Source organism: Acipenser ruthenus, chromosome 1 (assembly GCF_902713425.1).
Source record: "Acipenser ruthenus chromosome 1, fAciRut3.2 maternal haplotype, whole genome shotgun sequence".
In the NCBI taxonomy this organism is placed as follows: domain Eukaryota; kingdom Metazoa; phylum Chordata; class Actinopteri; order Acipenseriformes; family Acipenseridae; genus Acipenser; species Acipenser ruthenus.
In genome coordinates, this window is record NC_081189.1 from 66,335,977 (window position 1) to 66,362,446 (window position 26,470).

Sequence of the window (26,470 nt, forward strand, 5' to 3'; positions counted from 1 at the left end):
GGTGTACCAGTCAACCATATCAAGAGCTCTGCATAACACTGGCCTGTATGGGAGGGTGGCAAGAAAGAAACCGTTACTCAAAAAGTACCATCTGAAAGCACGTCTGGAGTTTGCCAGAAAGCATGAGAGTGACTCAGCTGCGATGTGGGAAAAGGTTTTGTGGTCAGATGAGACCAAGATAGAGCTTTTTGTCCAAAACTCAAAGCGCTATGTGTGGCGCAAACCTAACACTGCCCATGCTTCAAGACACACCATCCCTACAGTGAAGTATGGTGGTGGCAGCATCATGCTGTGGGGATGCTTCTCATCAGCAGGGACTGGGCATCTTGTTAAAGTTGAAGGAAGAATGGATGGAGCAAAATACAGGGAAATACTGTAAGAGAACCTGCTTCAGTCTCCTAAAAAACTGAAGCTTGGGAGGAAATTCACCTTTCAGCAGGACAATGATCCCAAGCACAAGGCCAAAGCAACATTGGAGTGGCTCAAGAACAAAAAGGTGAATGTCCTACAGTGGCCCAGTCAAAGTCCTGATCTCAATCCCATTGAGAATCTGTGGCACTATTTGAAAATTGCGGTCCACAAGCGTCGCCCAACCAACCTGAACAACCTGGAGCAAATCTGCCACGAAGAATGGGCCAAAATCACTCCGACGCTGTGTGCAAAGCTGGTACATACTTACCCCAAAAGACTTAAAGCTGTTATTGCAGTGAAAGGTGGCTCTACCAAATATTAATGTGTGGAGGTTGAATACTTATGCAAGCAAGATATTTCAGTTTTTTATTTTTCTTAAATATTTCCCAACATAAAACCAATGTCACCTTAAAATAATTGATTTTGAGTTTCAGTGTTTTAAAATAAAATATCAAACAGAACGAAATTTCAATGTCCCATTTGTAATTCAGTAATATATATACACATACTATAGTTCTTAGTTGTTGCATGCTTTTCTTGTTTCTTTTTCACTGCCAGTTGGATTTTCAAAGCCAAACATGTTCCTTTGCTTGGAAAAGGGAATTCAGGAAGTTATATAATTTGTTGTTTTTGCCCAGTGTTGTTTACTGCTAAAATCTTACAAAGCATGGATATACTACAAGGTGATTTGTGAAATTGCTCTTAATTAATTTTAAAGTTTTGGTTATCACTCCTTTAAACCCCACACAATACACAGTATCTAATTATACAACAAATTGCTGGTATATACTGGCCTCATTAGTTTACTGTTCTCTTTTGTAATCCAGCTTCTTGGAGACTAGAAGGACACTCAGACAGGATATTGATTGCTAAGCCCATCTTTCTTTTCTGATTCCCAGCTTGAAATAAAAATGTAACCTTGTTCCCATGTTGTTCAGGATCAGTTAGCACTTGCACCAAGATTTGATACTGGTGTCAAATGTGTCAATTCACAACATGCAAAATAAATAAGTTACCACATAGGCCTATTTGCTGTTCTGAGCAAAAATCAAAACTGACCAGGAAGGATAAAACCCCCAATCCCATCAGTATGAGGAATGTTTTGCAAATGAAGTCGGTACCTCATTAACATACATCCTGTGCAAAAATCAAAAGGGTTGAGTATAACCATTATTAAATTCACCAGGAGTCTCTCAACGAAGTGTTGTTAAACTCACCGATGCGTCATTGCTGAAGCAGCGGATTCACCCAGGTTGAGAGTCGGTGAATTGTAACAAAACATGGAAGAAATTAGTCTCCAGCACAGAGGCACTTCTATCAATTTAATTGTAGATTCAGAGATGGCTAATCTTTTGAAAATGGGTATGGAGTTGTGTATTTAATAAATATGTAGCGCTAATAAAAAATATTGATATAAATATTAGCCAATAATCTCATGTTGTATTGTATTTGAAAAACTGCCAATGTTGTTAGCTCCTGTCTTTAGTACCCCAACTGGGCTCTGGTGTACAACAATTCAAGAGTACTATATATAGCAGTAGAACGAAGGCTCCCACAACGTAGTTCACGCAGGGTAGTGCTGCGTGCGCAACACGTAATTTACGTAGTGCTTCATTGCCCTCAACACCCCTACCACGTGACCATAATACCCCAGGTTTAGGTTAGGTTATTGTTGTGAAGACGCTGCTTACGCAAGACGATACATCAGTGCCGTTTTCGCCAACATGACACAAGCAGCTGCAGAAAGAGCAGCACATCAAATGAAGCAGATCAGTGCAGCTGTCAGTCGATGAGCCAGTATAAGTATTAAAGATCAGTGGCACCAAAAAAGTAACACGTATTAATGCTATTTTTGGAAGCATTTATTAATACCACATCGCGTTTCACAGGCATTTTTACAAACAATTACAACAATATACAAATGATTAGGACTTTCGGTTTCGTGCACAATTTAATTTCAACGTAAGTTACTTTGTTATTTGGCTGTCAACGCTATCATCACCTTCCCACCAGTCTAATAGCGTGCAATCATCCTCACCACAAGTCAACCACAGCCTTGCAAGCAGCAGCAGCAGCATCAACAGCAATATCATCATCCATGTTTATTCACCAAACTGTTGTTAAATAATCCCCCCCCGGCACAAGTGATGTCACTTCCGACACAGCGATGCAGTGCACCAATGAGTAAAACAACGCAACTTGTTTTCTGGTGTCACTCGAAAGTCTGTTTTTCATAGATTGAAATTAAATATATAACTTTGCAAGATGAATTACATTTAAGCACACATATTGTAAAAAAAAAAAAGTACAACTAAATATTTGGGTTTAAAACGTAAAAAAAGGCCTGAAACAGAAAGCTGGTGTTGATTTATCAATATAAATTTAATCGTCTACTTGATGCATTTTGTAATACAGAATAATCACAAAATGCAAGACAGAGAGTGTGCTTGCCTAGGTTCAGTTAATGGCTGCTTTTACAACAGAAAGGTTCATAAGTCATACCTTTGTCTCGCCATAGGACGATCTATGAAAAATATTTTGGGGGGGCCGTATTTCACGGTGGACCAATTTTCGAATGACACCTGTCTAAAGTGGTTCCGCCTTTTTCAAAATGTCCAAATGGACATGGGAATCTAATTCAAACAGACCCTGTGCTAAAATAAAAAGGTTATGATGTGAGTGGAGTGACTCTGACGAATGGTGATGGAGCCCAATGTGCTGCTAGGAATTGCTGTAGTTAGGATGAAAGGGATAATGTATAGCTGCCCCCGTATGGAATCACAGATGACGCCGAAAGTATATCCTGCGGGTGTCAAAGTGCTACAAAGCTATCGAATGGATAAAGCTACGATATTGTATTTATGTGATGAACTTAAAGAGGATTTAGATAAGCACCCTGACGGGTCATGCATACATGCCAACAGTCCCTATATGATCAGGACAGTCCCGATTCCCTAGCAAGTGTCCCGCATCCCGATGCATAGGAAGAAAGTCCCGATATTTACCCATAGAAAAAAATCATTTATTCTGCACAGTAGAGTTAGTGAAAACCACACGCTGTGGTCTTCGTGCGGCTGACACATCTGCTGATCACTAACTTATACAAAGGTAAGAACACTTCATTATGTCATGATGGTCGTGTCGTGTTGAGTTGGGGGGGATACATCTATTATATGAATGAGTGTTTTATGTGTATGACTCCTCCCATGTGTATGATGCGTATGAAAGGCTGTACGGACTTGACAGTTGGAAGTTTGTCTGTTTGGTTTTTGTGAAGTTCGTCTGGTTGACTGGAAATTTGCAGGTCAAGCGCACAGCAAACGCTTCACACTAAAGTCCGTACAGCCTTTCATATTAATGAATTGACGAATTAATTCATAAATTATTAGACAAATTAACAAATAAATTGATGAATTACTGTATGAATTGACGAATTTATGGACGAATTGCTGGACGAATGGACCAATTCACGAATTGACAAATTAATGACTGTATAGTTTTGGCACAAATGGAGCTCCATAAGTATGGTCATGTATTGCCAGCAGTAGCCTTGTCATTCTTTGCCACCGGTGTTTTATATATCCTATTACATTCCAGGTGTTTTTAATTTTCATAAAGTGCAGCCGCATGTATGGAGGGCATTTTATGCCAAAATGAAAAATTAATAATAAAAATAAATAAATAAATAAATAAATAAATAAATAAATAAATGTTTATATATTAATTAATTAATTTATTTTATTTTGGCATAAACATCCTCCATATCCGGGTACATGAAACTATAATGTAATTAATACAAAACATACATTTACAAAATTATATTAAAATTAGATCTCTACTTTGCTTTTTTTCTCTGACCTGACCTACTTCCCAGACAACCAAACTATTTTGGCCCAACACTGGCCCAGTTCCGGCTGCCAAACTGGCCCAGGTTCGGGTGCCGGTATTGGCCCGGTGTCTTTTTGCACCTCGGGCCGATGTTGGCCCGTATGTATTGGCCCAAATGCGGCAAGCGGCTTAGAGCCATATGAAGCACATTTGGCCCACTCTCGGCCCTAATCTGGCATACGCATGGTACAACTGGCCCACTTACTGCCCAAATGCGGCAACCGGCTTGAAGCCATACGATACACATTTGGCCCGGTTTTGGAAAATTAACAATTATATTCCTAAAATTGCAGTCCTTCACTGGTAGCTGGGGTTCGAACTGGTCCACAGCTAACTTTTAAAAATACTGTTGCTTAAATGAATTAGCCCTAACCATATTATAGCTATTAAATGAAATTAAACTACTGCAAATGTACTAGTAGAGACTCACTTAAAGAGAAATGAACAACTTAAAAATAATATTAAGAAATAAAAGCAGATATATCCAACTTGATATGTCATAATAAACAACAGAAACCTAAAAAATAATTTAAAAAAGATGCGCTGAGATTTTAACACCACTACCTATGTTTTAAAGTCACCAACAATTATAGGTAGTCATTTTATTATGTGCTTTATTATACATCTTTAAAAATTTGAATAGCATTTACATAGTAACTTATGCTTCACTAAACACATTGTATTTTACATTTTTAAATTATTTACTTTTAGCCATATACATAAAAAAAAGAATCGTAACTACCCAGCAAACAATTTTCTGTTGTCAGAATGTTACAAGAACGTTACCAAGTAACGTTAGAAAACGTTAATATGGAAAGTTCTCTATTTGTACATAGAACGTTACTTCCTAACGTTATTTAATAACCTTCTGAGAACCTTTGTGAACAATAAATTTGAGCAAATAAAAGGAGTAACAACTATTCATTTTCATCAACATGTTCTTTATTTATGATCATATATATATATATATATATATATATATATATATATATATATATATATATATATATATATATATATATATAATTTTAAATCAATTCATCATTAGTCCGCTGGCCACCTCATCTTCTGCCCTTTCCTTGGACTTGTTCAGCCTTTCCTAAAAGGAAAAACAGTATGTATTTAATTCAAGTTTAATTGTAGTCACTTAAGTTGTTTAGTAATATACAGATACACATTAGTTCTCAATGTACATGATGTACATGTCCACTTGTTGATAGAGAACAGCTCGTTCCTATTAAATCCAGTCCATAATGTATTATGGCCCATTTGACCAAATATGGCATAATCTCTTACTTGGTTACCTAAATGGAAGGAAAGTGAAGGAGGTGTCATGGCTGCATACGTGATTTTGTTTCTCTCGATGTGGTGCCAGTTTCAGTCTCCCCTACTTTCAACTCCACCTCTGTCCTGGTCACCTTGTGGTTCCATTTGGTTGTTTCTACAAAAAAAAAAAAAAAAATAATATATATATATATATATATATATATATATATATATATATATATATATATAAAAAATACATTTATATGAATTAGTATTACTTTGGCTTATGAAGTACCCTGTCACTAAACATTACGCGAAACAATAAAATAATATGCACTCTATTGCCATGCTTCACATCTGTGAGACTTTGCAACCACTTTACTGGCTTTGCTATAATTTACCATTAAGCAATACAAAAAAATCCTTAAATTACCACAATTAAGACATTATCAGTCTCCTTACAAAGGTTACAACAGCTTGAAGCCATTATGCCAAGGCCACCACTTGTGTAATCAATTTCCCTACAACTTGGTTTACACCACCCATCAGAGGCAGCTCGTAAGGGAAGGCAGAAGAGAATGTAAAGGGATTTCCATTTATTCTCCCCTGTAAACACCTCTTAACACGAGAGACAACAATTAAAACAACGCAGAAGCTGTGGAAATGCGTTAATCGCAAGATTACATTCCCGTCCCCTTGTTTTTCAGTCTAACATTATTTCAGTACTATGATGGGTGAGAAGAAAAGCGTCTTCCAACAGTCTGAATCAGACAGCAACTCCACAGCACATTGTTACAGGTTCATTTATTTGCTATTTGTTTACATGTATTATTTTATTCTGTGGAATAAACGATTTTTGTCTCAATATTGAAATATGGAGATTCAGTTCCTACAGCCACAGAACAGCCATGCACAAATCAGCCTGGTTAGCATCAATCACGTTTAGGGGAAATGGTGACAGCCTTCCTTGTGATGAGTTAAGTTTCTGATTGTCACTGCTACTGAAACAACGTTTAGATTGGGAAAGCAGGGGATGTAGTCTTGGAATTAACACATTTCCACGGTGTCTGCAGTGGTTTAATTGTTATCTTTCCTGTTAAGATGTGTTTAAAGGGGAGAATAAATGGAATTCCCCTTAAAATCGCTTCTGCCTCAGTTTACGTAACCCAGAGGTGTTTAGCATCAGATTTAGAATCATTGGTTACCTTTAATGGAACCTCAGCTTTCCATTTCTGGCCTTCATGTTGTAGCGCGACATAAGCTTGTTTGTAAACAGCTTGCGTATCATTTTCGGCACTGTGTCTCCCAGGTCAGTCCCTCCAATGGAACTCAGGTACAGGATCTAAGGAATAGTCCATATTAAAAGCTGATGTAGTTACAAACTATTTAGATAATGGTAGCAGAAAATGCCATATATATATATATATACACACACACACACAGTGCCTTGCAAAAGTATTCAGACCCCTGACCAATTCTCTCATATTAATGAATTACAAATGGTACATTGAAATTTCGTTCTGTTTGATATTTTATTTTAAAACACTGAAACTCAAAATCAATTATTGTAAGGTGACATTGGTTTTATGTTGGGAAATATTTTTAAGAAATATAAAAAACTGAAATATCTTGCTTGGCATAAGTATTCAACCTCCACACATTAATATTTGGTAGAGCCACCTTTCACTGCAATAACAGCTTTAAGTCTTTTGGGGTAAGTATGTACCAGCTTTGCACACAGATTTTGGACCAATCCTCTGGCAGATTTGCTCCAGGTTGTTCAGTTTAGTTGGACGACGCTTGTGGACCGCAATTTTCAAATAGTGCCACAGATTCTCAATGGGATTGAGATCAGGACTTTGACTGGGCACTGTAGGACATTCACCTTTTTGTTCTTGAGCCACTCCAATGTTGCTTTGGCCTTGTGCTTGGGATCATGGTCCTGCTGAAAGGTGAATTTCCCCCCAAGCTTCAGTTTTTTAGTGGACTGAAGAAGGTTCTCTTGCAGTATTTCCCTGTATTTTGCTCCATCCATTCTTCCTTCAATTTTAACAAGATGCCCAGTCCCTGCTGATGAGACGCATCCCCACAGCATGATGCTGCCACCACCATACTTCACTGTAGGGATAGTGTGTCTTGAGGCATGGGCAGTGTTAGGTTTACACCACACATAATGCTTTGAGTTTTGGCCAAAAAGCTCTATCTTGGTCTCATGTGACCACAAAACCTTTTCCCACATCGCAGCTGGGTCACTCATGCTTTCTGGCAAACTCCAGATGTGCTTTCAGATGGTACTTTTTGAGTAACGGCTTCTTTCTTGCCACCCTCCCATACAGGCCAGTGTTATGCAGAGCTCTTGATATGGTTGACTGGTGCACCATTACTCCACTCCCAGCCACTGAACTCTGTAGCTCCTTCACAGTGATTGTTGGCCTCTCTGTGGCTTCTCTCACAAGTCTCCTTCTTGTTTGAGCGCTGAGTTTTGAGGGACGGCCTTTTCTTGGCAGTGCCTGGGTGGTGTTATGCAGCTTCCACTTCCTGATCATTAATCCAACTGTGCTCACTGGAATATCCAAACACTTGGATATTATTTTGCACCCTTTCCCTAATCTATGCATTTGTATTACTTTGTCTCTAACTTCTGCAGAATGCTCTTTGGTCTTCATTTTCCTTCAGATTCACAGCCTGACCAATGATCCTTCAACAGTGGGGTTTTTATCCAGAAAATGTGACAGCAACTTTAATGGTTCACAGGTGGAGGCCAATGGTAAGGTAATTGTGTCATTGTTAGGGCAATTTCTTTCATCGGTGCAAACTGGGAGCTTCCACAGCACAGGGGTTGAATACTTATGCAAGCAAGATATTTCAGTTTTTTATTTTTCTTAAAAATATTTCCCAACATAAAACCAATGTCACCTTACAATAATTGATTTTGAGTTTCAGTGTTTTAAAATAAAAAATCAAACAGAACGAAATTTCAATGTACCATTTGTAATTCAGTAATATGAGAGAATTGGTCAGAGGTCTGAATACTTTTGCAAGGCACTGTGTGTATATATATATATATATATATATATTGCAGATTTCAACTATGTACAATGTTACACATACCATTAAATCTACCAAAAATCAATCATTATCCCCACTTAATATAAGTTTAGTCCTAATAGTGAAAACTTCATACCATTTTTTTCCTCAAGTCAGCATCTTTATCCAGATGGGTGCACATATTTTCCATTTCTTCTATGGTCTGCCAGGGTCGAGGAAACACATTGTCAATGTCCTCCACACTGCTGCCAAGGGAAGAAACCACCCTCTGCAATAGGACCAAGCCTTCCTGCTTCTTCTCAAGAATGCTGTCAAGCTTCATGAGGACACTCCTCTGAAAATCTATTAGAACAGACATTTATAGCAATTAGGTGATGATAATTCAGAGATACAATGCAGTAATGTTCTGCAGTGATGAACTTTCTTTTTGCAGACATTTTATTGCATCTGTTGATTTAACCAAAACAACTAACAAGACTTTTTTTTAAAGCAAAGACCATGTAATTAACTGCAAGATCATGCAACAATCGTATGAGCTATAAGAATTGGGTGTACAAAAATCAACAGAATTGCTAGAAACAATTTAAATCTCTGGTTCCAAACAAAATACCAATTACTACAGAAAACAGTTGGAGCATTTGGAAATTAAATTAAACAAAGATTTTAAAGATAGAAAGATGAATGATCAACTTACTCAGTCGGAAGTCTTCTGGTGGCATTCTCTGTAGAGATGGAAGGGTTTGCTGTTACAGAAACGTAAGAGACAGTAAAAGTAGTAAATAAACAAGCATATGGATTGGTTGTTAAAATCAAAATGCTATTGTTTGAATAAAATAAGGTAATAAAATGAAAACATACTGCAATGAGAGAACGGCACGGGTCTTCCCCTGCAACTTGACCTTGTAGGGGTCCTCTCATCCCATCTGCGAATTGATCTTGACCTTTCATCTGGCCTGCAAGGTGATCTTGGCGTATCTGAGCTGCCAGACCTCACAACTGATCTCTCGTATGACCTAGACCTGAAATAGTTATAGTCGCGCTGGGTTTCAGTGTTCTTTTGGGGGTCATAGCCTCTAAAGAGCGCGAAAGACGGTTAGCTGGCCGGGTGGGCTGGCTTAAAATGATAAATATGGGGGGACTGTAGCTGCCAGGGGCAGAGCAGTCAAATTGCTGAGTGAATACAACTGTCTGAAAACCCCAGCAAGAAAGCCTGTTGGGGATAGAGTGCTGTCAGATGTATTATTTTGGCGTAGACTACGGCCAGCAGTATTGGAATAATAAACCAAGTTACCGTCTTTTCCCGAGTTCGCTATCATGGTACAATCCAGCTGTTGTGACTTGTGACTGTCTGCTGTGCCGATCCAACAAATACACCGCATTTATAAAGCACACAGTTTTCTAAAAGCTGGTGTTATGCATTATCTGAAAAACGTCACTCAAAATAACCTTTCGCATCCAAGACCAGTTTTTAGTAATGTTGCAGGAACGTTAGAAGAAAATTATCTGCTAACTTTTTTTTTTCCCCAAGATTACGTTTTCACTCTTCATCATTCAACTCTAATTAATTGCAAATCAACATTATAATGACAATGAAACACATTTCTGTTGGCAAGGTGAATATACTAATAACGTTGGCCGAAGGTTTGCAGAACGTTCTGTAATAACCTAACCAAAAGACAACCTACAAGTAACATTACGGTTACGTTACCTGTTTGCTGGGTAACTGCTGCTATGAACTGAAAACGTTGTTGTAATGACATGCAATACTTATCCTACATAAATAAACAACCACAACAATGTATTTATTTATTCGTAATATATTTTCTTTTAGTGTTTATTACGTGCTCTGTTTGTTTTTGTCAGTGTTCTCTGTTTTGGTTATGTTCTGGTATTTGTTAGCCACATACACTACAGGGCGGTGCTTATGGAGCCACAACACCACTGGGACCTTTCAAAACCTCGAAAATACGTATATAACTGATACCACAAAACACAAAAATCTGCCAAATGTACCATTTTTGGTATGTATTATGTTGATTAAAATAATAATAAAAAAGCAATATTTACAAAAATATATAAATATAGGCAGGTAAGTAAAATCTCTATCCACCATTAGGAAACTATTCCCATATTTGGGGGGCTTAATTCTGCCTCGTCCCCGATGGGTATTGGTTCATAATATGAGAACCATATAGCAGTATCTTTTTCAAGGTAACTAACTTTTTTTCTGCCGGTATTTTATCTTATAGTAAACATAATATAGGTCAAATGATAAATGTGATAGAAAAGTATACCATAAGCGTGTATGGTTTTTTTGTTTTTTTTTTATAATAAAGTCGATGTTGAAAAATCCCTTACACTGACACCCTTGACAAATAAATAAATAAATAAATAAATAAATAAATACTTGTACTTGGCATGTATAGCTACACTTATCGTTTAGTTTTCAAGTGATATAGCCTAGCTATACAGTCGATTAAATTAAATAACCTTACCTTGTTAAAAGGGCTGTCAAATGAAGTAAAAAATAAATAACTATAACTAACTCTCACTATATACAATTATTTATTATTTATATACAATTATTTGTCAAATTTATCAATTTATCTAATGTTTTCTTCCCTTCGTTCAACTGTCTCCAACGTCTGTGACTCAGCTCGAGCAGTTTTTAAACTCGCTCAATCTGCTTGTGCGCGTGAATATTTTTTAAATCGAACACTCGTACATTTCTTACTGGTATTTTTTTTTTTATGTAGGTCAGTTTTCTACTTCATTTCTTATTTTTATATAGCGCCAATAAAGACACTTCACAAATGTAACAAAACAGCAAATTGTGTTGAGTAATAAATAATAAAATAAACACTTAATGCAATAACAGAAAATTATAAGGGATAAAGATCTGATTGTTTTATTATTATAAAACTATTATAATATTCACTGTTACTACAGGTTCACATACTGAACACAAAAATATGATTGATTTTTATTTTTAGCTAATCCTAGTAAATGTATGTACATATAAAAAAATAATATTTTTTCCGACATTGGGCCAGCACTGGGCCGGTATTGTAGTTTTATCTCCTTCTAAATACGATGGTCAGTGACATCGTGCCAGAACTGGCCCAACTGCTACTTGCCGCTGCGACTGCGAGCCGACTGTGCCGCTATGCAGCCGGATCCGGCCCGGCATCGTATGGCTGTGTGGGTTGCTATTATCTTCTATTAAATGTATCTTCTCATGTTTCTCCATATCTCCTGAAACACATGTCTGTTTTGTTTTCTCCGCCTTTACTACCTTTCAATCCCACCTGTGTATTGATTGAAATTCTGAAATTACATAAAAACTATGTTTGAAATAGGTTCCCATTAGGACTCTTTGAAACAGTCGGATCCACTTTAGACGGAAAATACTCAACCCGACCATCAACCCTTTTGATTTTTGCACGGGGGTATGTTAATTAGGTACCCACTTCATTTCCATAACATTTTTTATTTTTGCTGGGAACACGAAGCGGGAGTGAGACGGAGACAGCTTAGGGTTCGAGTGGTGAGTGGACGAATGTGCTGAGACATGACAAGTGAAACACAGGGCTAACGAGAGAGTGTGTCAGAACGAAGCCTGGGAGGGGCGTAGAACGAGAGCCCGAGTACGAGAAAGTGGGAGTCAGTGAGTAGGAAAGATAAGGTCTTTTATTATTTTTGTGGCGTGGTCTTGACCCAAACAGGGACCGTGTTAATTCAACCAATAAATTGGTTATTCATCGCACCTGGCAACGTCTCCGTCTGCTGCTTTATCTTCCAAGTGCACGGACCATTACAGTATATAGCAACATTTTACAGTACTTTTTATGACATTTGGAAAACGTATACCCGCTCTGAGTACATTATTTAGAAAATTATTGGTGTATCATAGTAAATCACGATTTTCATAGTCTTGTTTGAGCTCTGACCTATTTGTGTTGAAATGGGAAACCTGTCAGCCAGTTTTTCTCTTTCCAGCATTGGATGAATTCATCTGTGTGGCTCTGACGCCACCATGTGGTTATAAATGGTGCAGCAAATTATATTCACAGTATTGTTGATTTGAAAGTACAGATGTTAAAAAAATTAAGCGTGTTTTTTTTGTTTTGTTTTGTTTTTAACTTCATTTGAAAGCTCTCTGGTCTGTGAAGCTCAAAGCAGTAAAAAGAAACCAAGGCAAAAACAAACATACAAAGCCAAATCCCACAGAGGCTTTAATGAGAAGTTATGACAGTATACAACACAACAAACAACATGTGGATTTTATATATTATGTTATAAACCAGAGCCCGTGGACATGTCATATGATCTTTTAAATTCTCTTTCCCATGCGACATGGGACAGTGTTTACCTTCAAGCAAATATCTTTTTAAATGATACAATATTTTAGTTAAGTTGTTCTCTATCAAGAAAATGAACAAGATAGAAATACATTCAAAATAGCAGAACATTAAAACATCAGTAAACAGAAAGCCATAGACTGAGATATTGTCAGCTGTTTCTCACTGTAAATACACCCAATATCAATCAAACCCTTTGTGTGTGTTAATGGGGCACAAGTAGACACACCGCAAGTTTCACATTTCTAGGATCCCCACTGCCTGAAATGCACAGGGGATACCAAATAATACAGCCATAGACTAAGATATTGTCAGCTGTCTAATTTGGTATCCCCTGTGTTTCTCACTGGCAATACCAATCTTGTGTGTGTACTGTATATAAAATAAATATATAAACATATATCTGTAAACAATAATGTTATATGTAATACATTATCAATTTTTAATATAATTAACACGACTCATGTTTATTTCAGACATAACAGCACAAACCACAGAGCAACAACATTCATGAAAACTTTCGTGATCATTTACTTTCAACTTTCAAGTTTTGAAATCCCAAAAATATATAAAAAATAGGCTACTTTGAAATTGGCACAATCGTTTATAAACAGGTAGGTCGCATAGTGATTTCCATTACATGAGAGTAGATGTTAAAACTTCATGCTGATTTGAACTCGGCTCTCGCCAAGATAAGCAACAACTAAGATATAGCTTTACAGTAAACTAATGTGATCCATCTGAGTCTCCATCCATTTGTGTTTCCTTCCATATGATGATGTAGATATCCTTCTGCCTGGTGTTGATGGCTGAAGTGTAATGCTGGCTCCAGGGATCAGCTTATTTTGCCTCCCCAGCACATCAGCACGTACAACGGCTGCGATGCTGGCTCCGGGGATCAACCACAGTGTGGTCTCCCCAGCGCATCATAATGACAACCGTCTGGATTGAGCTAAGTAGCTAAGTAGGGTACTTCTCTGGGGTCTTCAAGTGGGCATCTTCCATCCTTGGTGTTTCGTCGACTAGTCCACGACACCTCAAGAAGGCTCGACGGTGATTCTGGCGTCCCAGCATCACCCCCTCCGTCCCCCACTCAACTCAACCCAGCTTACTTACCTGTACATCAGCATTTCTTTCTTTCTAGTGTGCTTGAGATCCCCAACCAGAATCTTTCCATCTCAACCACAGCCAGTTTCTGCTCCTCTCTGCTACTTCAGATAAGTTCTTCACTGTGCGACGCAACTCTTGCCCACTGAATCCGACGTCTCTGAGAAATCGAGTTGTAGAGTGTGCCACAAATCCTCGACAACCCACCTCCACTGGGTAAACCCGGACTCTCCATCCTCGCTGTTCCGCTTTAGCGGCTAGTTGAGCATACCTTAGTTTCTTCCTCTCATACGTCTCATCTACAGCATCCTCCCATGGCACTGTTAACTCTACCAGGTGAACAAAGCGTGCTGATCCAGACCACAAGACAAAATCTGGTCGAAGGTTAGTGGTGGCAATCTCAGGTGGAAAAATAAGCCGTTGACCAATATCTGCCAGCATTTTCCAGTCTTTAGCAGCGTCCAGTTGTCCTGGGCGGGGCTTGGTTTTAACACCTTTTCTTGGCAGTTGCTCTCCTGGGCATAGGAATGTTGTCTTTTGTGTGTAATGTTTTGATGGAGCAGGTGGCAACTTATTGGTCATGTTACGCTGGTCTTCCAATGCTAAGGCAAAACATCGCAGCACCTAGTCATGGCACCAAGTAAACTGTCTTTGGCTAAGACCCACCTTACATCCTGTCAAAATGTGCCTTAATGTTGCAGGTGATGAACAAAAAGGACATGAGGGATCCTCTCCTACCCAGAGGTTTAGGATCTGTGGTGATGGGAGAACATCATATGACCTGATGAGGAAACTGATCCTGCTCTGTTCCATTGTCCATAGGTCTTGCCACCTGATCTTGCGTTGTTCCACACTTTCCCATCTCATCCATTCTCCCTGCTTGGCCTGGGAAATGGCCTTTACGCACCTCATCCTCTCCTCCTGCTTTTGCACATTGTTGACTACCAGCTTCCTCCATTGAGCTGGGTCTGCCTTGTGCCATGTAGGAGGAGCTGAACTGAGACCAATACCCCCTCTTCCATGCTGAACTTGCCCCATGATATCACCAATTCGAAGGGCAGCCTTTGCATCTTCCATGGCTTTTTTTGCCACCCACTTTCTTCCAGTTTTCAACACAGGTGCTTACGCATTTGTTGTGTGACTCTACTAATGTCATTTCCAGCTGGACCTTGGAGCACTTAAACTCCTCGTTTAGAGCAGAGATTGGTAGCTGCAGTATTCCTTTATCATAGTCCCAAGTTTCCTGACGTATTAACTGATTAAAGCTTCCAACTTCTCTACTGTTGTCAAAGAAACCTTGTACAGTCAATGGCCACGGCAGCCTCAGCAGTAGACCAAACTGAAAGCACCAGTTTTAGTTTGCCTGGTAAAACGCTGCTGTCTATGTTATTCAACCCTTCCACTGCTTGTTGTCTAACTTCTCCTACACAAACTGTGTCCTTTAGATCCCCGTCGTACCATATCCTAAGACTTTTCACTGGCTTCTCAGACACTGTTGGTATTGCCTCACCATTAATGTAGAAGCTTTTATCTACTACTTTACCTTTAATTATAGAGATGCTCCTTGATTTAGTGGGCTTTAATTGCATTCATGCCCATTCAATGTTATTAGTTAATTTGCCCAATAACCGATTAGTGCAGGCTACTGTTGTATCATGGTTGTCATGTCATCCATGTATGCTCGAATTGGTGGTAGTCGCATTCCAGAAGCCAATAGTTTGTTTAATTTTGATACTTACTGTGTCCCGTCTCCATTCCACTCTGAATGGCTAGGGGACACTGTGAATCATCTCAGTGATCTGTTTGTATAGTTTCACTGTCACTGTCATTTCACCCTGTTCTGATAGAGCTCGTTGACTGGAGCAGTGCCAGAATGCTCTCATTCGTTTAAATGGCTGTCAATCATCAAGATCTGCACTGACTGTGCACTGCATTTGCCAGCTCAAGCTTCAAAGTGCCTACTTTTGAAATTAGTGGTTTAAGGTGTAGGTAGGCTTTTGCTAGGTATACGGTCGCAGTTACTAGTTTGATTTGAAAATGGGTTGCAAGAGGAAAACACTTAATTAGTATTGTGCACAATCCCCTGACCAACGTCTCTGTGGCAGGACGAAGCGGGCCCGTCTGCCTTGCCTTCCAGTGACTCTGAGTCCAGCTGTGCTGAAGCAGGAGAGGGGGAGCTCAGACTCTGAATAATAAGTTCAAGTTAGTTCTGTTCAATGATGTAATGTTTTGTTCTGTGCATATTATTTTTTACTCATAAATATATGCTATAAAAGTCTGTGTAATACATTTTTATATGCTGCACTTTCTACGGTTTATTTCAGACAATTTTTTAAATTTGTGTAGGATCTTTATCTTTACAAGGTATAGCTCTGTTGTGACCAAATGTTATTTCAATTAGATTGTTGGTAACCATGTTTTTATTGCATGTTGAATATGATAAAGGGGCTTCGCTAAATGAGATGTTTCTCAATGGCATAAAAAGTATTTTTTTTTTCTTTTAAAGCATAAAGGTCAATTTCACCCATTCTCTGCTTGAATTGAAAAATAAAGATTGAAATAAAAAACCTGGTAAATTCTTTCGAAAATAAAAGTCAATATTAATCATCGATTTGGCAAAAAAATAAAAATCGAATAGTAGCAAGCCTAATATTTAGCATCAACAATTTACTCAAAGCCTCCACTAGTGTTTACTACTATTATAACAACCTTAACTTGCATAAAAAAGGAAAAATATTGAGTGAAATAGCTCGCATCACTTGATTTTCAAGGTGTGGTATCCGAAGCATAATCAACAAGTACAGAGAAACATACAACTACAGCTAAGCAGCTTAGTGCAACTCAGAATGTGACAAATAATAAACTAAAATAAAGTCCAAAGCACACTATGTTGGCCATGTGCTACAGCTAACAACTTACAGTCTCTGGTTGCTTTTTAGTCACGCTTCTCTTTGGCTGTGTCTTCTGATCATCTTACTCTCACTCCAGCTTGTCTCTCTGTCTCAGCAGCAGCTCAGCAACAGCACAGCAGCAGCATCCCACTACATATACCTGCTTCCAGGGCATTCCCCAGTGCACCAGCCACCAATCCCAAGCAAACACTGCTTCCCGCTCTCGATCCCCTGATGGCTGCAACATCTCGTGCCCTTGGTTTGTGCCAACAATGTTGCAACGTGGTACCATTTGTGTGGCAAGCCAAGCCCCTGATTGGTGGCTATTCTCCCATCTCTGACATCCCTTAACACCTGCTGCAATTGAACTGTTGACCCTGGATCACAGGACCTTCCGGAAAGTGGTTACAGCAGACCCAGGGTCGTTACAATCCTTTATATGTAGCAACAATATACCTATGCCAGATAACCACAGACCCCTGAATAACTATAGCAGTAGATGTGTGTGTTTTTCTTGTGCTACAGAATGAGGCTGGGACCTTTGCAACAACAACAACAAAAAAAAAAAAATACAAACACTACGGCCCTGAATATTAAAACTTTTCAGACCGTGGGGGATGCTTTTACCTGCCCAGTGTAGAGTCCCAGCTGAATAAACCGTGAATTTGAGAACCTGCAAATCCTGTGTGAGCCTTATTCGTTTTCCATGCAACACTACATTGGTGTACAGAAGTTGGATTATGGACCAGATGCTGCTGGAAATGAATACTAAAAAGGACACACAATGGGACCCGAGGGAGCCAGGATCTCCAGAGGCTGAAGCGCCAGTTGGGAGCAGACAATGGGCTCTGTCGTGGCCAAAGGCGACGCCCATTATGAAGGCACTCTGGAGAGCCGAGAGACAGGGACCTCCGGACGGTGGATCACAGCACCGCGTTTCCTCCAGTTGGCCCGAGTCGGGATCCCCCTCGCTGTCCAACTCCGGCAGCCACTGTCGGAGAAGCCGTGGGCCGTGAGATGGGAACCCCGCTTGAAGTCTGCCCTCGACTACCAAGGAGGATTGCCTTGGAACTGCCCCAGCCTCTGTCTGCTAGAGCCGAGCTGCTGTCACCCCCTGCGGCAGAGAGGACACTGCTGAACAGGGCAGAGGAGAGCGGGATGCTGCCGCCTGCAGTGAATCGAGAGCCCGCCTCACCCCAAGGTCCTAGACTGAAGCTGTCCAGGTTCAATGGCACTTCTTCCCTGGAAGCCTTCCTCACGCAGCTCGAGTTGTCTGCGGCCGAATATGCCTTGACGGACCACAGGAAGGCTACCTATCTGTCCTAAGCCCTGGAGGGGTTAGCCTCTGACCTGAGCTGGGATGAGAGGGTCGACTGCACGGCACTGACGACGGCTCTAAAACGGCGGTTCGGGGATTGTGACTCCTACCTGGGCTTGCAGGACCAGCTCTAGCACCAGAGGAGAGCATTTGGAGAGAAGCTCGGAGCCCTGGCCAAGGACGTCGTACACCTGGCGAGACGGGATAAAGTGACGAGCCCGGCAGCTTCGGTCGACAAATAGCTCTGGACGTCTCTATATGCAGCTTGCCACCATCGCCGCTGCAACACCAGGTCCGCCATGAACCAGGCTGTGGCAATAGAGGCCGTGCACGAATATGAGGCGCCCTTGCCATATCAACCGGGACACCAACCGACAGTACGCCAGGTGCAGCCCAGTGAAGAGGAAACCAAAGCCAGCCGGAACTCGTTGCTTTGCTCCTGGCCACGTCCACTCAGGAACCCCGGTCGGCTTGTCCCCACACATGCACGCCTGTGTTGGGGCTGTGGGGAACCGGGACACCTGCAGCACCAGTGCCCAGCAACCACCACCCCATCACCCTACACAGTGCCGCTGCTACCACCACTGCCAGCTGGGGGAGCCTGACTGTACAGCCAGGGGAGTGGGGCTTCACTGACAGCACCACAGTTCCAACAGGGCCCGCTGTTGTCGTCGGGAGGACCTCTGTGGGGGATTTCTGCCACATCCCGGTCCGAGTTGTTCCATGCACAGCCTTGGTCGACACAGGATCAAAGGTGATGCTGGTGCAACCAGATGTGATCCAGGGATGGGTCCAGCTCGAGCCGACGACAGTACAGCTCTGCATAGTCACCAGGGAGCTGGCACCTATGCAGGGAAGAGGGACCATGGCGATCCAGGTGGGCGGTGGGATGGTGCGCCACCCCACGTGGTTAGCTGCAGTACAGGACCCCTGCATCCTCAGTCTGGACTTCTTGAGGAGCACCGACAGCCAGCAGGACCTCCGGATGAGGACCCTATACTTCCAGGGGGGCCCGGTCATCGCCATTGCCCATTCGGGAGAACCAGCCATCCCCCTTTTATAGCCTGGCTGGGTCTGACTCCCTTGCCCGACAACTATGTCTAAGCCACAGGCGGACAGCCAAAGGCGGGACAAGGCTGGGGCCAATGACCCAGCCAGCATGACCTGGGCTCATTGCCAAATGGCTTGCCAGCCGCGACAGCTGCACTACCCAAACAGGATCCACCGAACAGTTGCAGGTTGCAGGCTGACGGCCAAAATGGAGTTGCGATGCCAGGGCACAGGGGAGGCACTTCAAAACTGGAGAACTGGTCTGGGTGTATGGCTCCCAACGCAAGCGGGACCGCTGCCTTGGGCTGGACGGCTGGGACCTTGCCAAGTCTTGAAGCTCAAGGGGAGATGATCTACAGGATCTGGTTACCGCCCAGAGGACAGTGACCCTGTATAGCCCAGCCCTACAGTATGTTTGAAGAAAATATTCTGGAAGATAATTACTGGTATGCTTTGTATGCTGTATATAATATTACATTTTTAATATTATTGGGTAGAGGACTCAAAGACATATCTGTATTATCATGATATTAAGACTTAAAGAAAAAAAAATAGACGGTTTAACTGATGCCTTTATTGCACCACAAGAGGGCAAACTCCCCAGAAGCTCAATGTTCACTTTTAACCAAAGTACAGTAGTTTGATGAGGATCCCTCTAGTGGCAAATTAGGGCATGTGAAGTATTTTTTTTTATTTTTTTTGATCGCATGACGTCCCTTTAAACTTATTTTGAGCCAATTCTGTTTCCTAATTAAACTCAGAAAAAGCTGTTAATAACAAAACAATGTTACTTGTTTTTACCTTCATATCTTGACTGAGCCTGATTCTGTTTCTCTTAATTTTTATTTCAAACAGACGTGACACATTACGTTAATTGCATTTCATTCGTGCAGTCGCCCAGTTTATTGCTGTGCTTTTGTTATTTTCTCTCGTTCAACAGCGTTGTCCTGTCAGATTTTCTTTTCCGCATTCCCAGTGTACGCTGATAGGAAAGTCCATCATTTAAAATCTCCTTGATTTGTAGCAAAGGAAAAAAAAACTTAAACACAGTCTTTAAATTAGTAATTTTCTCTTTAGCAGTGACAGTTAACAACGACTAATTAACATTTAAAGGGAGGTAGAGATTTGGGTTGAATGGTGAGCATGTTGTTGTAGTTGTTTGAGATTCCATCACTGCTTAGTAGCTCTAGTTAGATTCCTGTTAACATCGGTGAACACAATGTGTTTGATTATGGATATTTAAACCACTCCATTTATGAATGAATGTTTTTCTTTTTAAGTTTATATTAAATGTAAGAAGTGTAGTACAGCAGTGTCAGTTGTATCATTCAAACACAAATATTGTATACAGTACTTATATATGTTTTTTGACTGTGGTACCTTTTGTTATAATCCTTTGGAGAATAGTTCAAACAAGAATTATTCATATATAATCTTTGTGATTTGTTTCAGCAATATTTGAAAAACATGTACACCAGGTGGAAACTATACTTTACCTCATCTTGCCTGGAGGCAATGCATAGAATTCTCCTGGGTAGTGAGACAATTTATTCTATGGCTAAAAACATCTGAGACAACTGCCGCCTTCAATTGTTTTTTGAAGTTATACACTGAGCATGTAGCTCTTTGACAGGTAAATGTAAGTTTGTTTTGGGTGAATTGTGCCAGGGAAACAAGCTTATGGTCTTCAGTAATCGCTTAATCATCTGTAAAACAGATGCGAACTATGTTTTCTATTTAATTAGATGGACCTTTGGATTTCATATAAAACAGTTCATCTAACAGCACTTCAGGGAACCCTAATGGCCAGGCAGAGACTAGCCCAACTGGGCTTTGCCTCCAGGGTTCAGTAGCTTGGCAGCGTTTTTTGCTTAAGGTTTGATGGATGACAAGGGACTATTGGCTTGACCTCAGAAACACCCGTTGATCTTCAGTGCTGAAGTAAAATGAGGTGGCATACAAAATGGACCTTTCCAATTGGGTGGAAAAACAGGGGTAAAATAAACTTAATCTGTTTTCAGTTGCACTGAATTTTAAGTAGCTTCAAAAATCATTTTAATAGCTTTTTTTTTTTACATTACCTTACTAGGTACTGTGTTTGCAATCATTCTAAATGGCTCTGGGTTTGTTTATAAAACTGTGATTGTATAAATGCTGAGGCTCTGTCACATTAACAATTCAGTAATGAAACACCCACAAAAGAAAATAGATTCAATATTATCTTTTTTTTTTTTTTTAGCAGCTGATAATATCAGCTAAATATCTGTACCATGGCCTAATCCAACACAGTGCTGCCTCTGGCCTAAACAGGAGGAAAAAAAGTAAATAAAAAGGCTCCAACTGACAGTACAAACGGACAGGCCGCAGTGTGAACAGGGCTGTAAGACTTGCATGTATTACAGAAAACCACAAGACGTTTCAGCATCTTAAATGACAAGCCACATGCACTCTCCAATGTTTATCATAGTTTATATTGTAGTGTTTTTAATCTTTTTATTTGAAAAGTGCAATGGCTTTCTCTACTCAAGCACTGAAAGTGCCATACAGAAAGAAAATGCAAAATCAAAGCTATCTGGGACATCGACATCAAAAGAACCACGGGCACAATATAATAAAACCCATTAGGCACATATCTGAATTTCTGCATGAAAACACAATGTGATATTCCCTTAGGAAACAAACAAAACAGACACCTTAGTTTGCTCTATCCAGGAAGTATTTATTCAATCTAAATACATGAATAAAAATACTGGCTTTCAGTTTAGAACAGTTTGAGCCCGAACTTAGATAATGCCAACACGTTAATGTTTCCCAAAATGGTTTGATGCATTCCATTCTTTAATAAGAGTATCTTTAAAGGTAAAACTTACTGAAGCTTTTATTATAAATAATGTGTACTGCACTTTTAATGACCTCATTTGTTTCTCTCGTCTGTAGTTCGTTGTTCAACTTTTATTAAAGTACATTCGTTTCAACCTTTTAACGTTTCTCACGAATGTAAGTGCAATAACAGTTGTGTTCTAGGTACCATCAAATTTGGGGTTTGATACAATGATTCCTTTATTCCTGTCATGTGATGCAGTAGTGAGTGCTCTGTTTCAGTACAGCACTCATTTGTTGATTCCAATACTTACAGCATTTTAAACTTTACATTAAATACTTCTTCTCCATTCTTATTTTACAGACATCGTATTACAAACCAAAGAAACAAGTATTGCATTACCGTTACTGAATTAGTACATCCAGGTTGATTAATATTAATAATTCGTTTTAATAACACTCAAAATACTTGTCTCCCAACACAGAGTACAATATTTCATTTAAACCTTTACATTTCTATGAATTAACAAGACTACACTGAATTTTAGCAATGCTGTAATAAAATTGTGGTGATTCATCCACATTTTGCCCCTACATTAACTGTTACTGTTTGTATTTAATCAGCGAGCATATTTTTGAAGAAAATATCATTTTATTCAAGACTGGTGTCATCATAAGTCATTATAAAAAAATGGAAGGAATTGGGGAAAATGTTCTGTTTTCAATAATCAGATACAGCTGATTTCTCAAGTAGACAGTGCAGTGACAATTTGAATGTATCTGTTTTTATGGCTTTCGTGAATTAAGTGGCGCCAAATATCTGCTGGAATTGTACTGATCGGCCAGGTTTCTGGCTTTCATAAATGTAAAAAAAAAAAAAATTGTCCAAGTGTATTAAAAAATGTAAACACATCTTGAACTATATCATAAATGTTTCAAGAGAAAAAAAAGGAGGGCTGTAGGAGCTTGCTGCGCATAAAAACAAATTAAGAGTTTGGGGTAGAGACACATTTACTATTTTTTGCTAATATCTTTTTTCACAAGAACAAGAAAAAAAGACATTTTTATATACATTATGGATATAATACTACTACAATGTACATTTTATAAAAACATTGTTGGCCTACAGTAAATGGACAGCTTGTGAACCACTGGATAGTTCTTGAGAGTCAAGAGACAGTCATGCAGGTTTGTGTCTGGTAACAAGAACAAATTATTTTCCACAGCAATGCACAATCCTGGGGCTGGCCCTGGCTAAGAATAGATTCAAGTCAGAGTTGGCTGTTTTGTGTTCAGAGTCTGTCTGACCTTGACCAGCAAGGCACCCATTTCTAATCCCATATTTGCTCATTGTGAATCAGTTGGTCGAGAGTGTCTGGTGTCTGCACATAGGAAGTCTGCTTTCTTAAGCTGTCCCCCTTTTGTCGTCGTCCCCCCCTCCAATTAATAAGAGATCCTGAGAATGGGCCTCCTGCATATGAGAAATGTAATACCTGAATCCATCAATTAAGATGCTTTCGGAGTTCCTGAAAGAGTAATCCGCTGTTCCTTTTTATTTCATTTGGCATTCCTAGGAGCTGGCAGGGCTGTTGAATTTTTCTAGAACAGTCGCATTGATGTGTTGAAAAATCCACTGCTGTGTTTCAGACAGAGGGTCGCATCTGTTCATGAAAATCTTCTTATCCCCAGGGCTACAGTCTATGCAGCTGTTGCTCACTGGGTGGTACAAGGTTTTATCCTAAGGCACAAGAAAATAAGAAACATATTGATAACTATAGCTATGGCCAAAAAAACTGCATCATTATTGAACTCATTTTACTTCATAAAGTCAAATTAAAACCTGCTGAAACATGTTATGTTAACGTATTGAATTACATACCGCTTTGTATTTTTCCATATGCTTAACGAAAAACTAACAAAAATGGAAAAATGTGACACTCCAAAATGAAACATGAAATACTGTACTACTATTATGGCTTCCGGTAGACTTTTGCAATTCCTTTGATTACATGATGTTAATTAAAATATCTAAATTATGTTCATATAGTTTTTTCTTTTAAAATTGTCTCAATCCTAAAATTCTAGGTGATACAAAACTTTTGGCCATAACTGTACAGTCAGGTTTTTTGTTTGTTTTATATTTCTTAAGATTAGAGTTGGATTTGAACATGTTTTGGGGAAAAATAAATATATTTTTTATAATAATAAAAATACATAAATGTAGAATGACTACATTTTATGTGTTTTCTACATCTAAGAAAATAAGTTAAATATATGCTAATTAGATTTGACCAGAAAACATAATATTTACCATGAACAGTATGTTCAGTCACCACATTTGTGCTTTGGCATTCTCTGACATTTTACAAGGTGCAACTGTATACGTTTCTTAAGCTCTCAAGTTCTTAGTTTTAGAAAATTAAAATGGAATTTCCTTCTTTAAAAAAACAATAACAGGTCATTAATTATCTGAGGAAACACTTTAAAAAGTGTTGTTTAAGCTGGAAATATATCGTAAAATAAGAGGACAGGGCAAATAACAGAAAAAAAATACCCAATCCTAATGTATTGTAATTAACTATAAAAGATAACTATAATGTGCATTTATTGTTTTTATATATAATTGTCCTTCCTGAAATGAGCATTTGTATGCTGTTCTGAAAAAGATTCTAAAAATTATGTCCTGCTACTTTTATAACCCATTGTAATACATCTGTTCAATGTCATTCTTAACTCCAAGCTTTGTCTTACAGCTTTACATTTTCAGACTGGCTTATTTATACTACCCTACTTCCTTCATGTTGGATGGGTGCTTTTGAATAAAACTGCTGCAGCTGCCAAAAATTGGACAAAAACTATTCTCATTAGAACTACAAAGTTTTTCGACTAGAATAAAGAATGATTGCAAGGAAGCTCTAGGTAAGCCAGCCAGGCTTTTTATTTTCTGCATGTGCTCCTGACTGATTTATTGAGTTTCCCTGGGAATTTTCTACTGTAGCTACTTCTCAAAGCGATTTGGGACCCCTATAACTCAGTGACTGTCCAGAGCTATGACAGCTCCAGATGTGTTTACTGATTAGAAGCCATCAGCGATGTCCATTACCTTCCTGTAGAGCCAGTGCTGGTTGCCCTTCATGCCATGGCAGTCGTACAGAGTGACGGGGCTACTGTGGGAGATAGCATCAAAGCAACATTTCCTTGTGTGGAGTGGGTCCCCAGGCCTTAAATCTTCTCTCCAGCCAAAGGTAAAAATCTAAGGAAATAGAACAGCAAGAAACATGTGATTCTGTAATTTAAACGGTTTAAACTTTTTATTAAAGGCTTTTAAGGTGCTCTGTTGCTCTCCACTGACTGGAAGTGAGGCTGTGACAGTCCTGCAAGCCAAGAAGAATGTTGAGGGAGCAGAAAAAACAAGAAACCTGAAAAGCACCCGTTCCAAGATACTACACTAATACAGAATGGTAATTGTCAACAGGAAAGCTGTCACAGTTGTCACAGGTAAAACTAATAAGCAAATTAGTCTCACTCTCGAACTTTGTCTCACAATGCAAAATGTCTTTGTGTGAGACTGAACTAAAGGCTTCTTAAAATGATCTTTAGCAGCTAAACTTGTGGCTATGAACATTGCTGAGCTTCAATTTTTTTAATATTAAGTTTAAGGGATGTGTTGTAAAACAGAAACAAGATAAGAATTGGAAACCAAATAAGACGAATGACCTGTAAGATAATATTCATTTTTTAAACCTCTTGCAAGAAAAAAAAGCAAATTATGCAACTGAGGAAAAACTTTGTTTGTCAGTCGTCTTCTTGGCTGACTTTTAGTGGTAATCGCAGGATAACCTTAGTTAGGTGGTTGATGCAATCCAGGCTGATTCCCTGGAGCTAAAAAGTGAACAAAATCCAGCATCTGTATGGCTTCCTGGCTGGGTATAGGTTGATCAAAATAACCTCTAGGGCAGCTTGCTACAAATAGAACATTATCTTAAATCCACACTAATAAATATTTTTTGTTAATAAAATTACCCATCTGTGCAAGTGGAGCGGAGCAACAGGCAGCCCCAGGCAATGCGGAGCAACAGGCAGCCCCGGGCGATGCGGAGCAACAGGCAGCCTTGGGCGAAGCGAGGCAGGCATCCTTGGGCTGTGCGAGGCAGGCATCTTTGGGCGGTGCGAGGCAGGCATCCTTGGGCGGTGTGAAGCAGGGCAGGAGCAATCCTTCCCATGACGGTGGAGGTGGAACCAGCAGGTATTCACCCTCTGCTGGTGGAGGTAGAACCAGCAGGTATTCACCCTCTGCTGGTGGAGGTGGA

The 26,470-nt window shown here is 39.7% G+C and overlaps 1 protein-coding gene across 1 annotated transcript in view; it reads right to left on the reverse strand.

The window, feature by feature from the left end:
- Positions 1–22,038: 22,038 nt before the first annotated feature.
- Positions 22,039–26,470, reverse strand: part of LOC117420789 (polypeptide N-acetylgalactosaminyltransferase-like 6) — a 411,476-nt gene continuing 407,044 nt past the window's right edge. Inside the window, exons 12-13 of the mRNA XM_034034425.2 lie at positions 25,264–25,413; positions 22,039–23,898 (exon numbers count right to left, since the gene is read on the reverse strand). Coding sequence (XP_033890316.1) covers positions 23,731–23,898; positions 25,264–25,413 — 318 coding nt within the window. The 3' untranslated portion in view covers positions 22,039–23,730. The remainder of the gene's footprint in view (positions 23,899–25,263; positions 25,414–26,470) is intronic.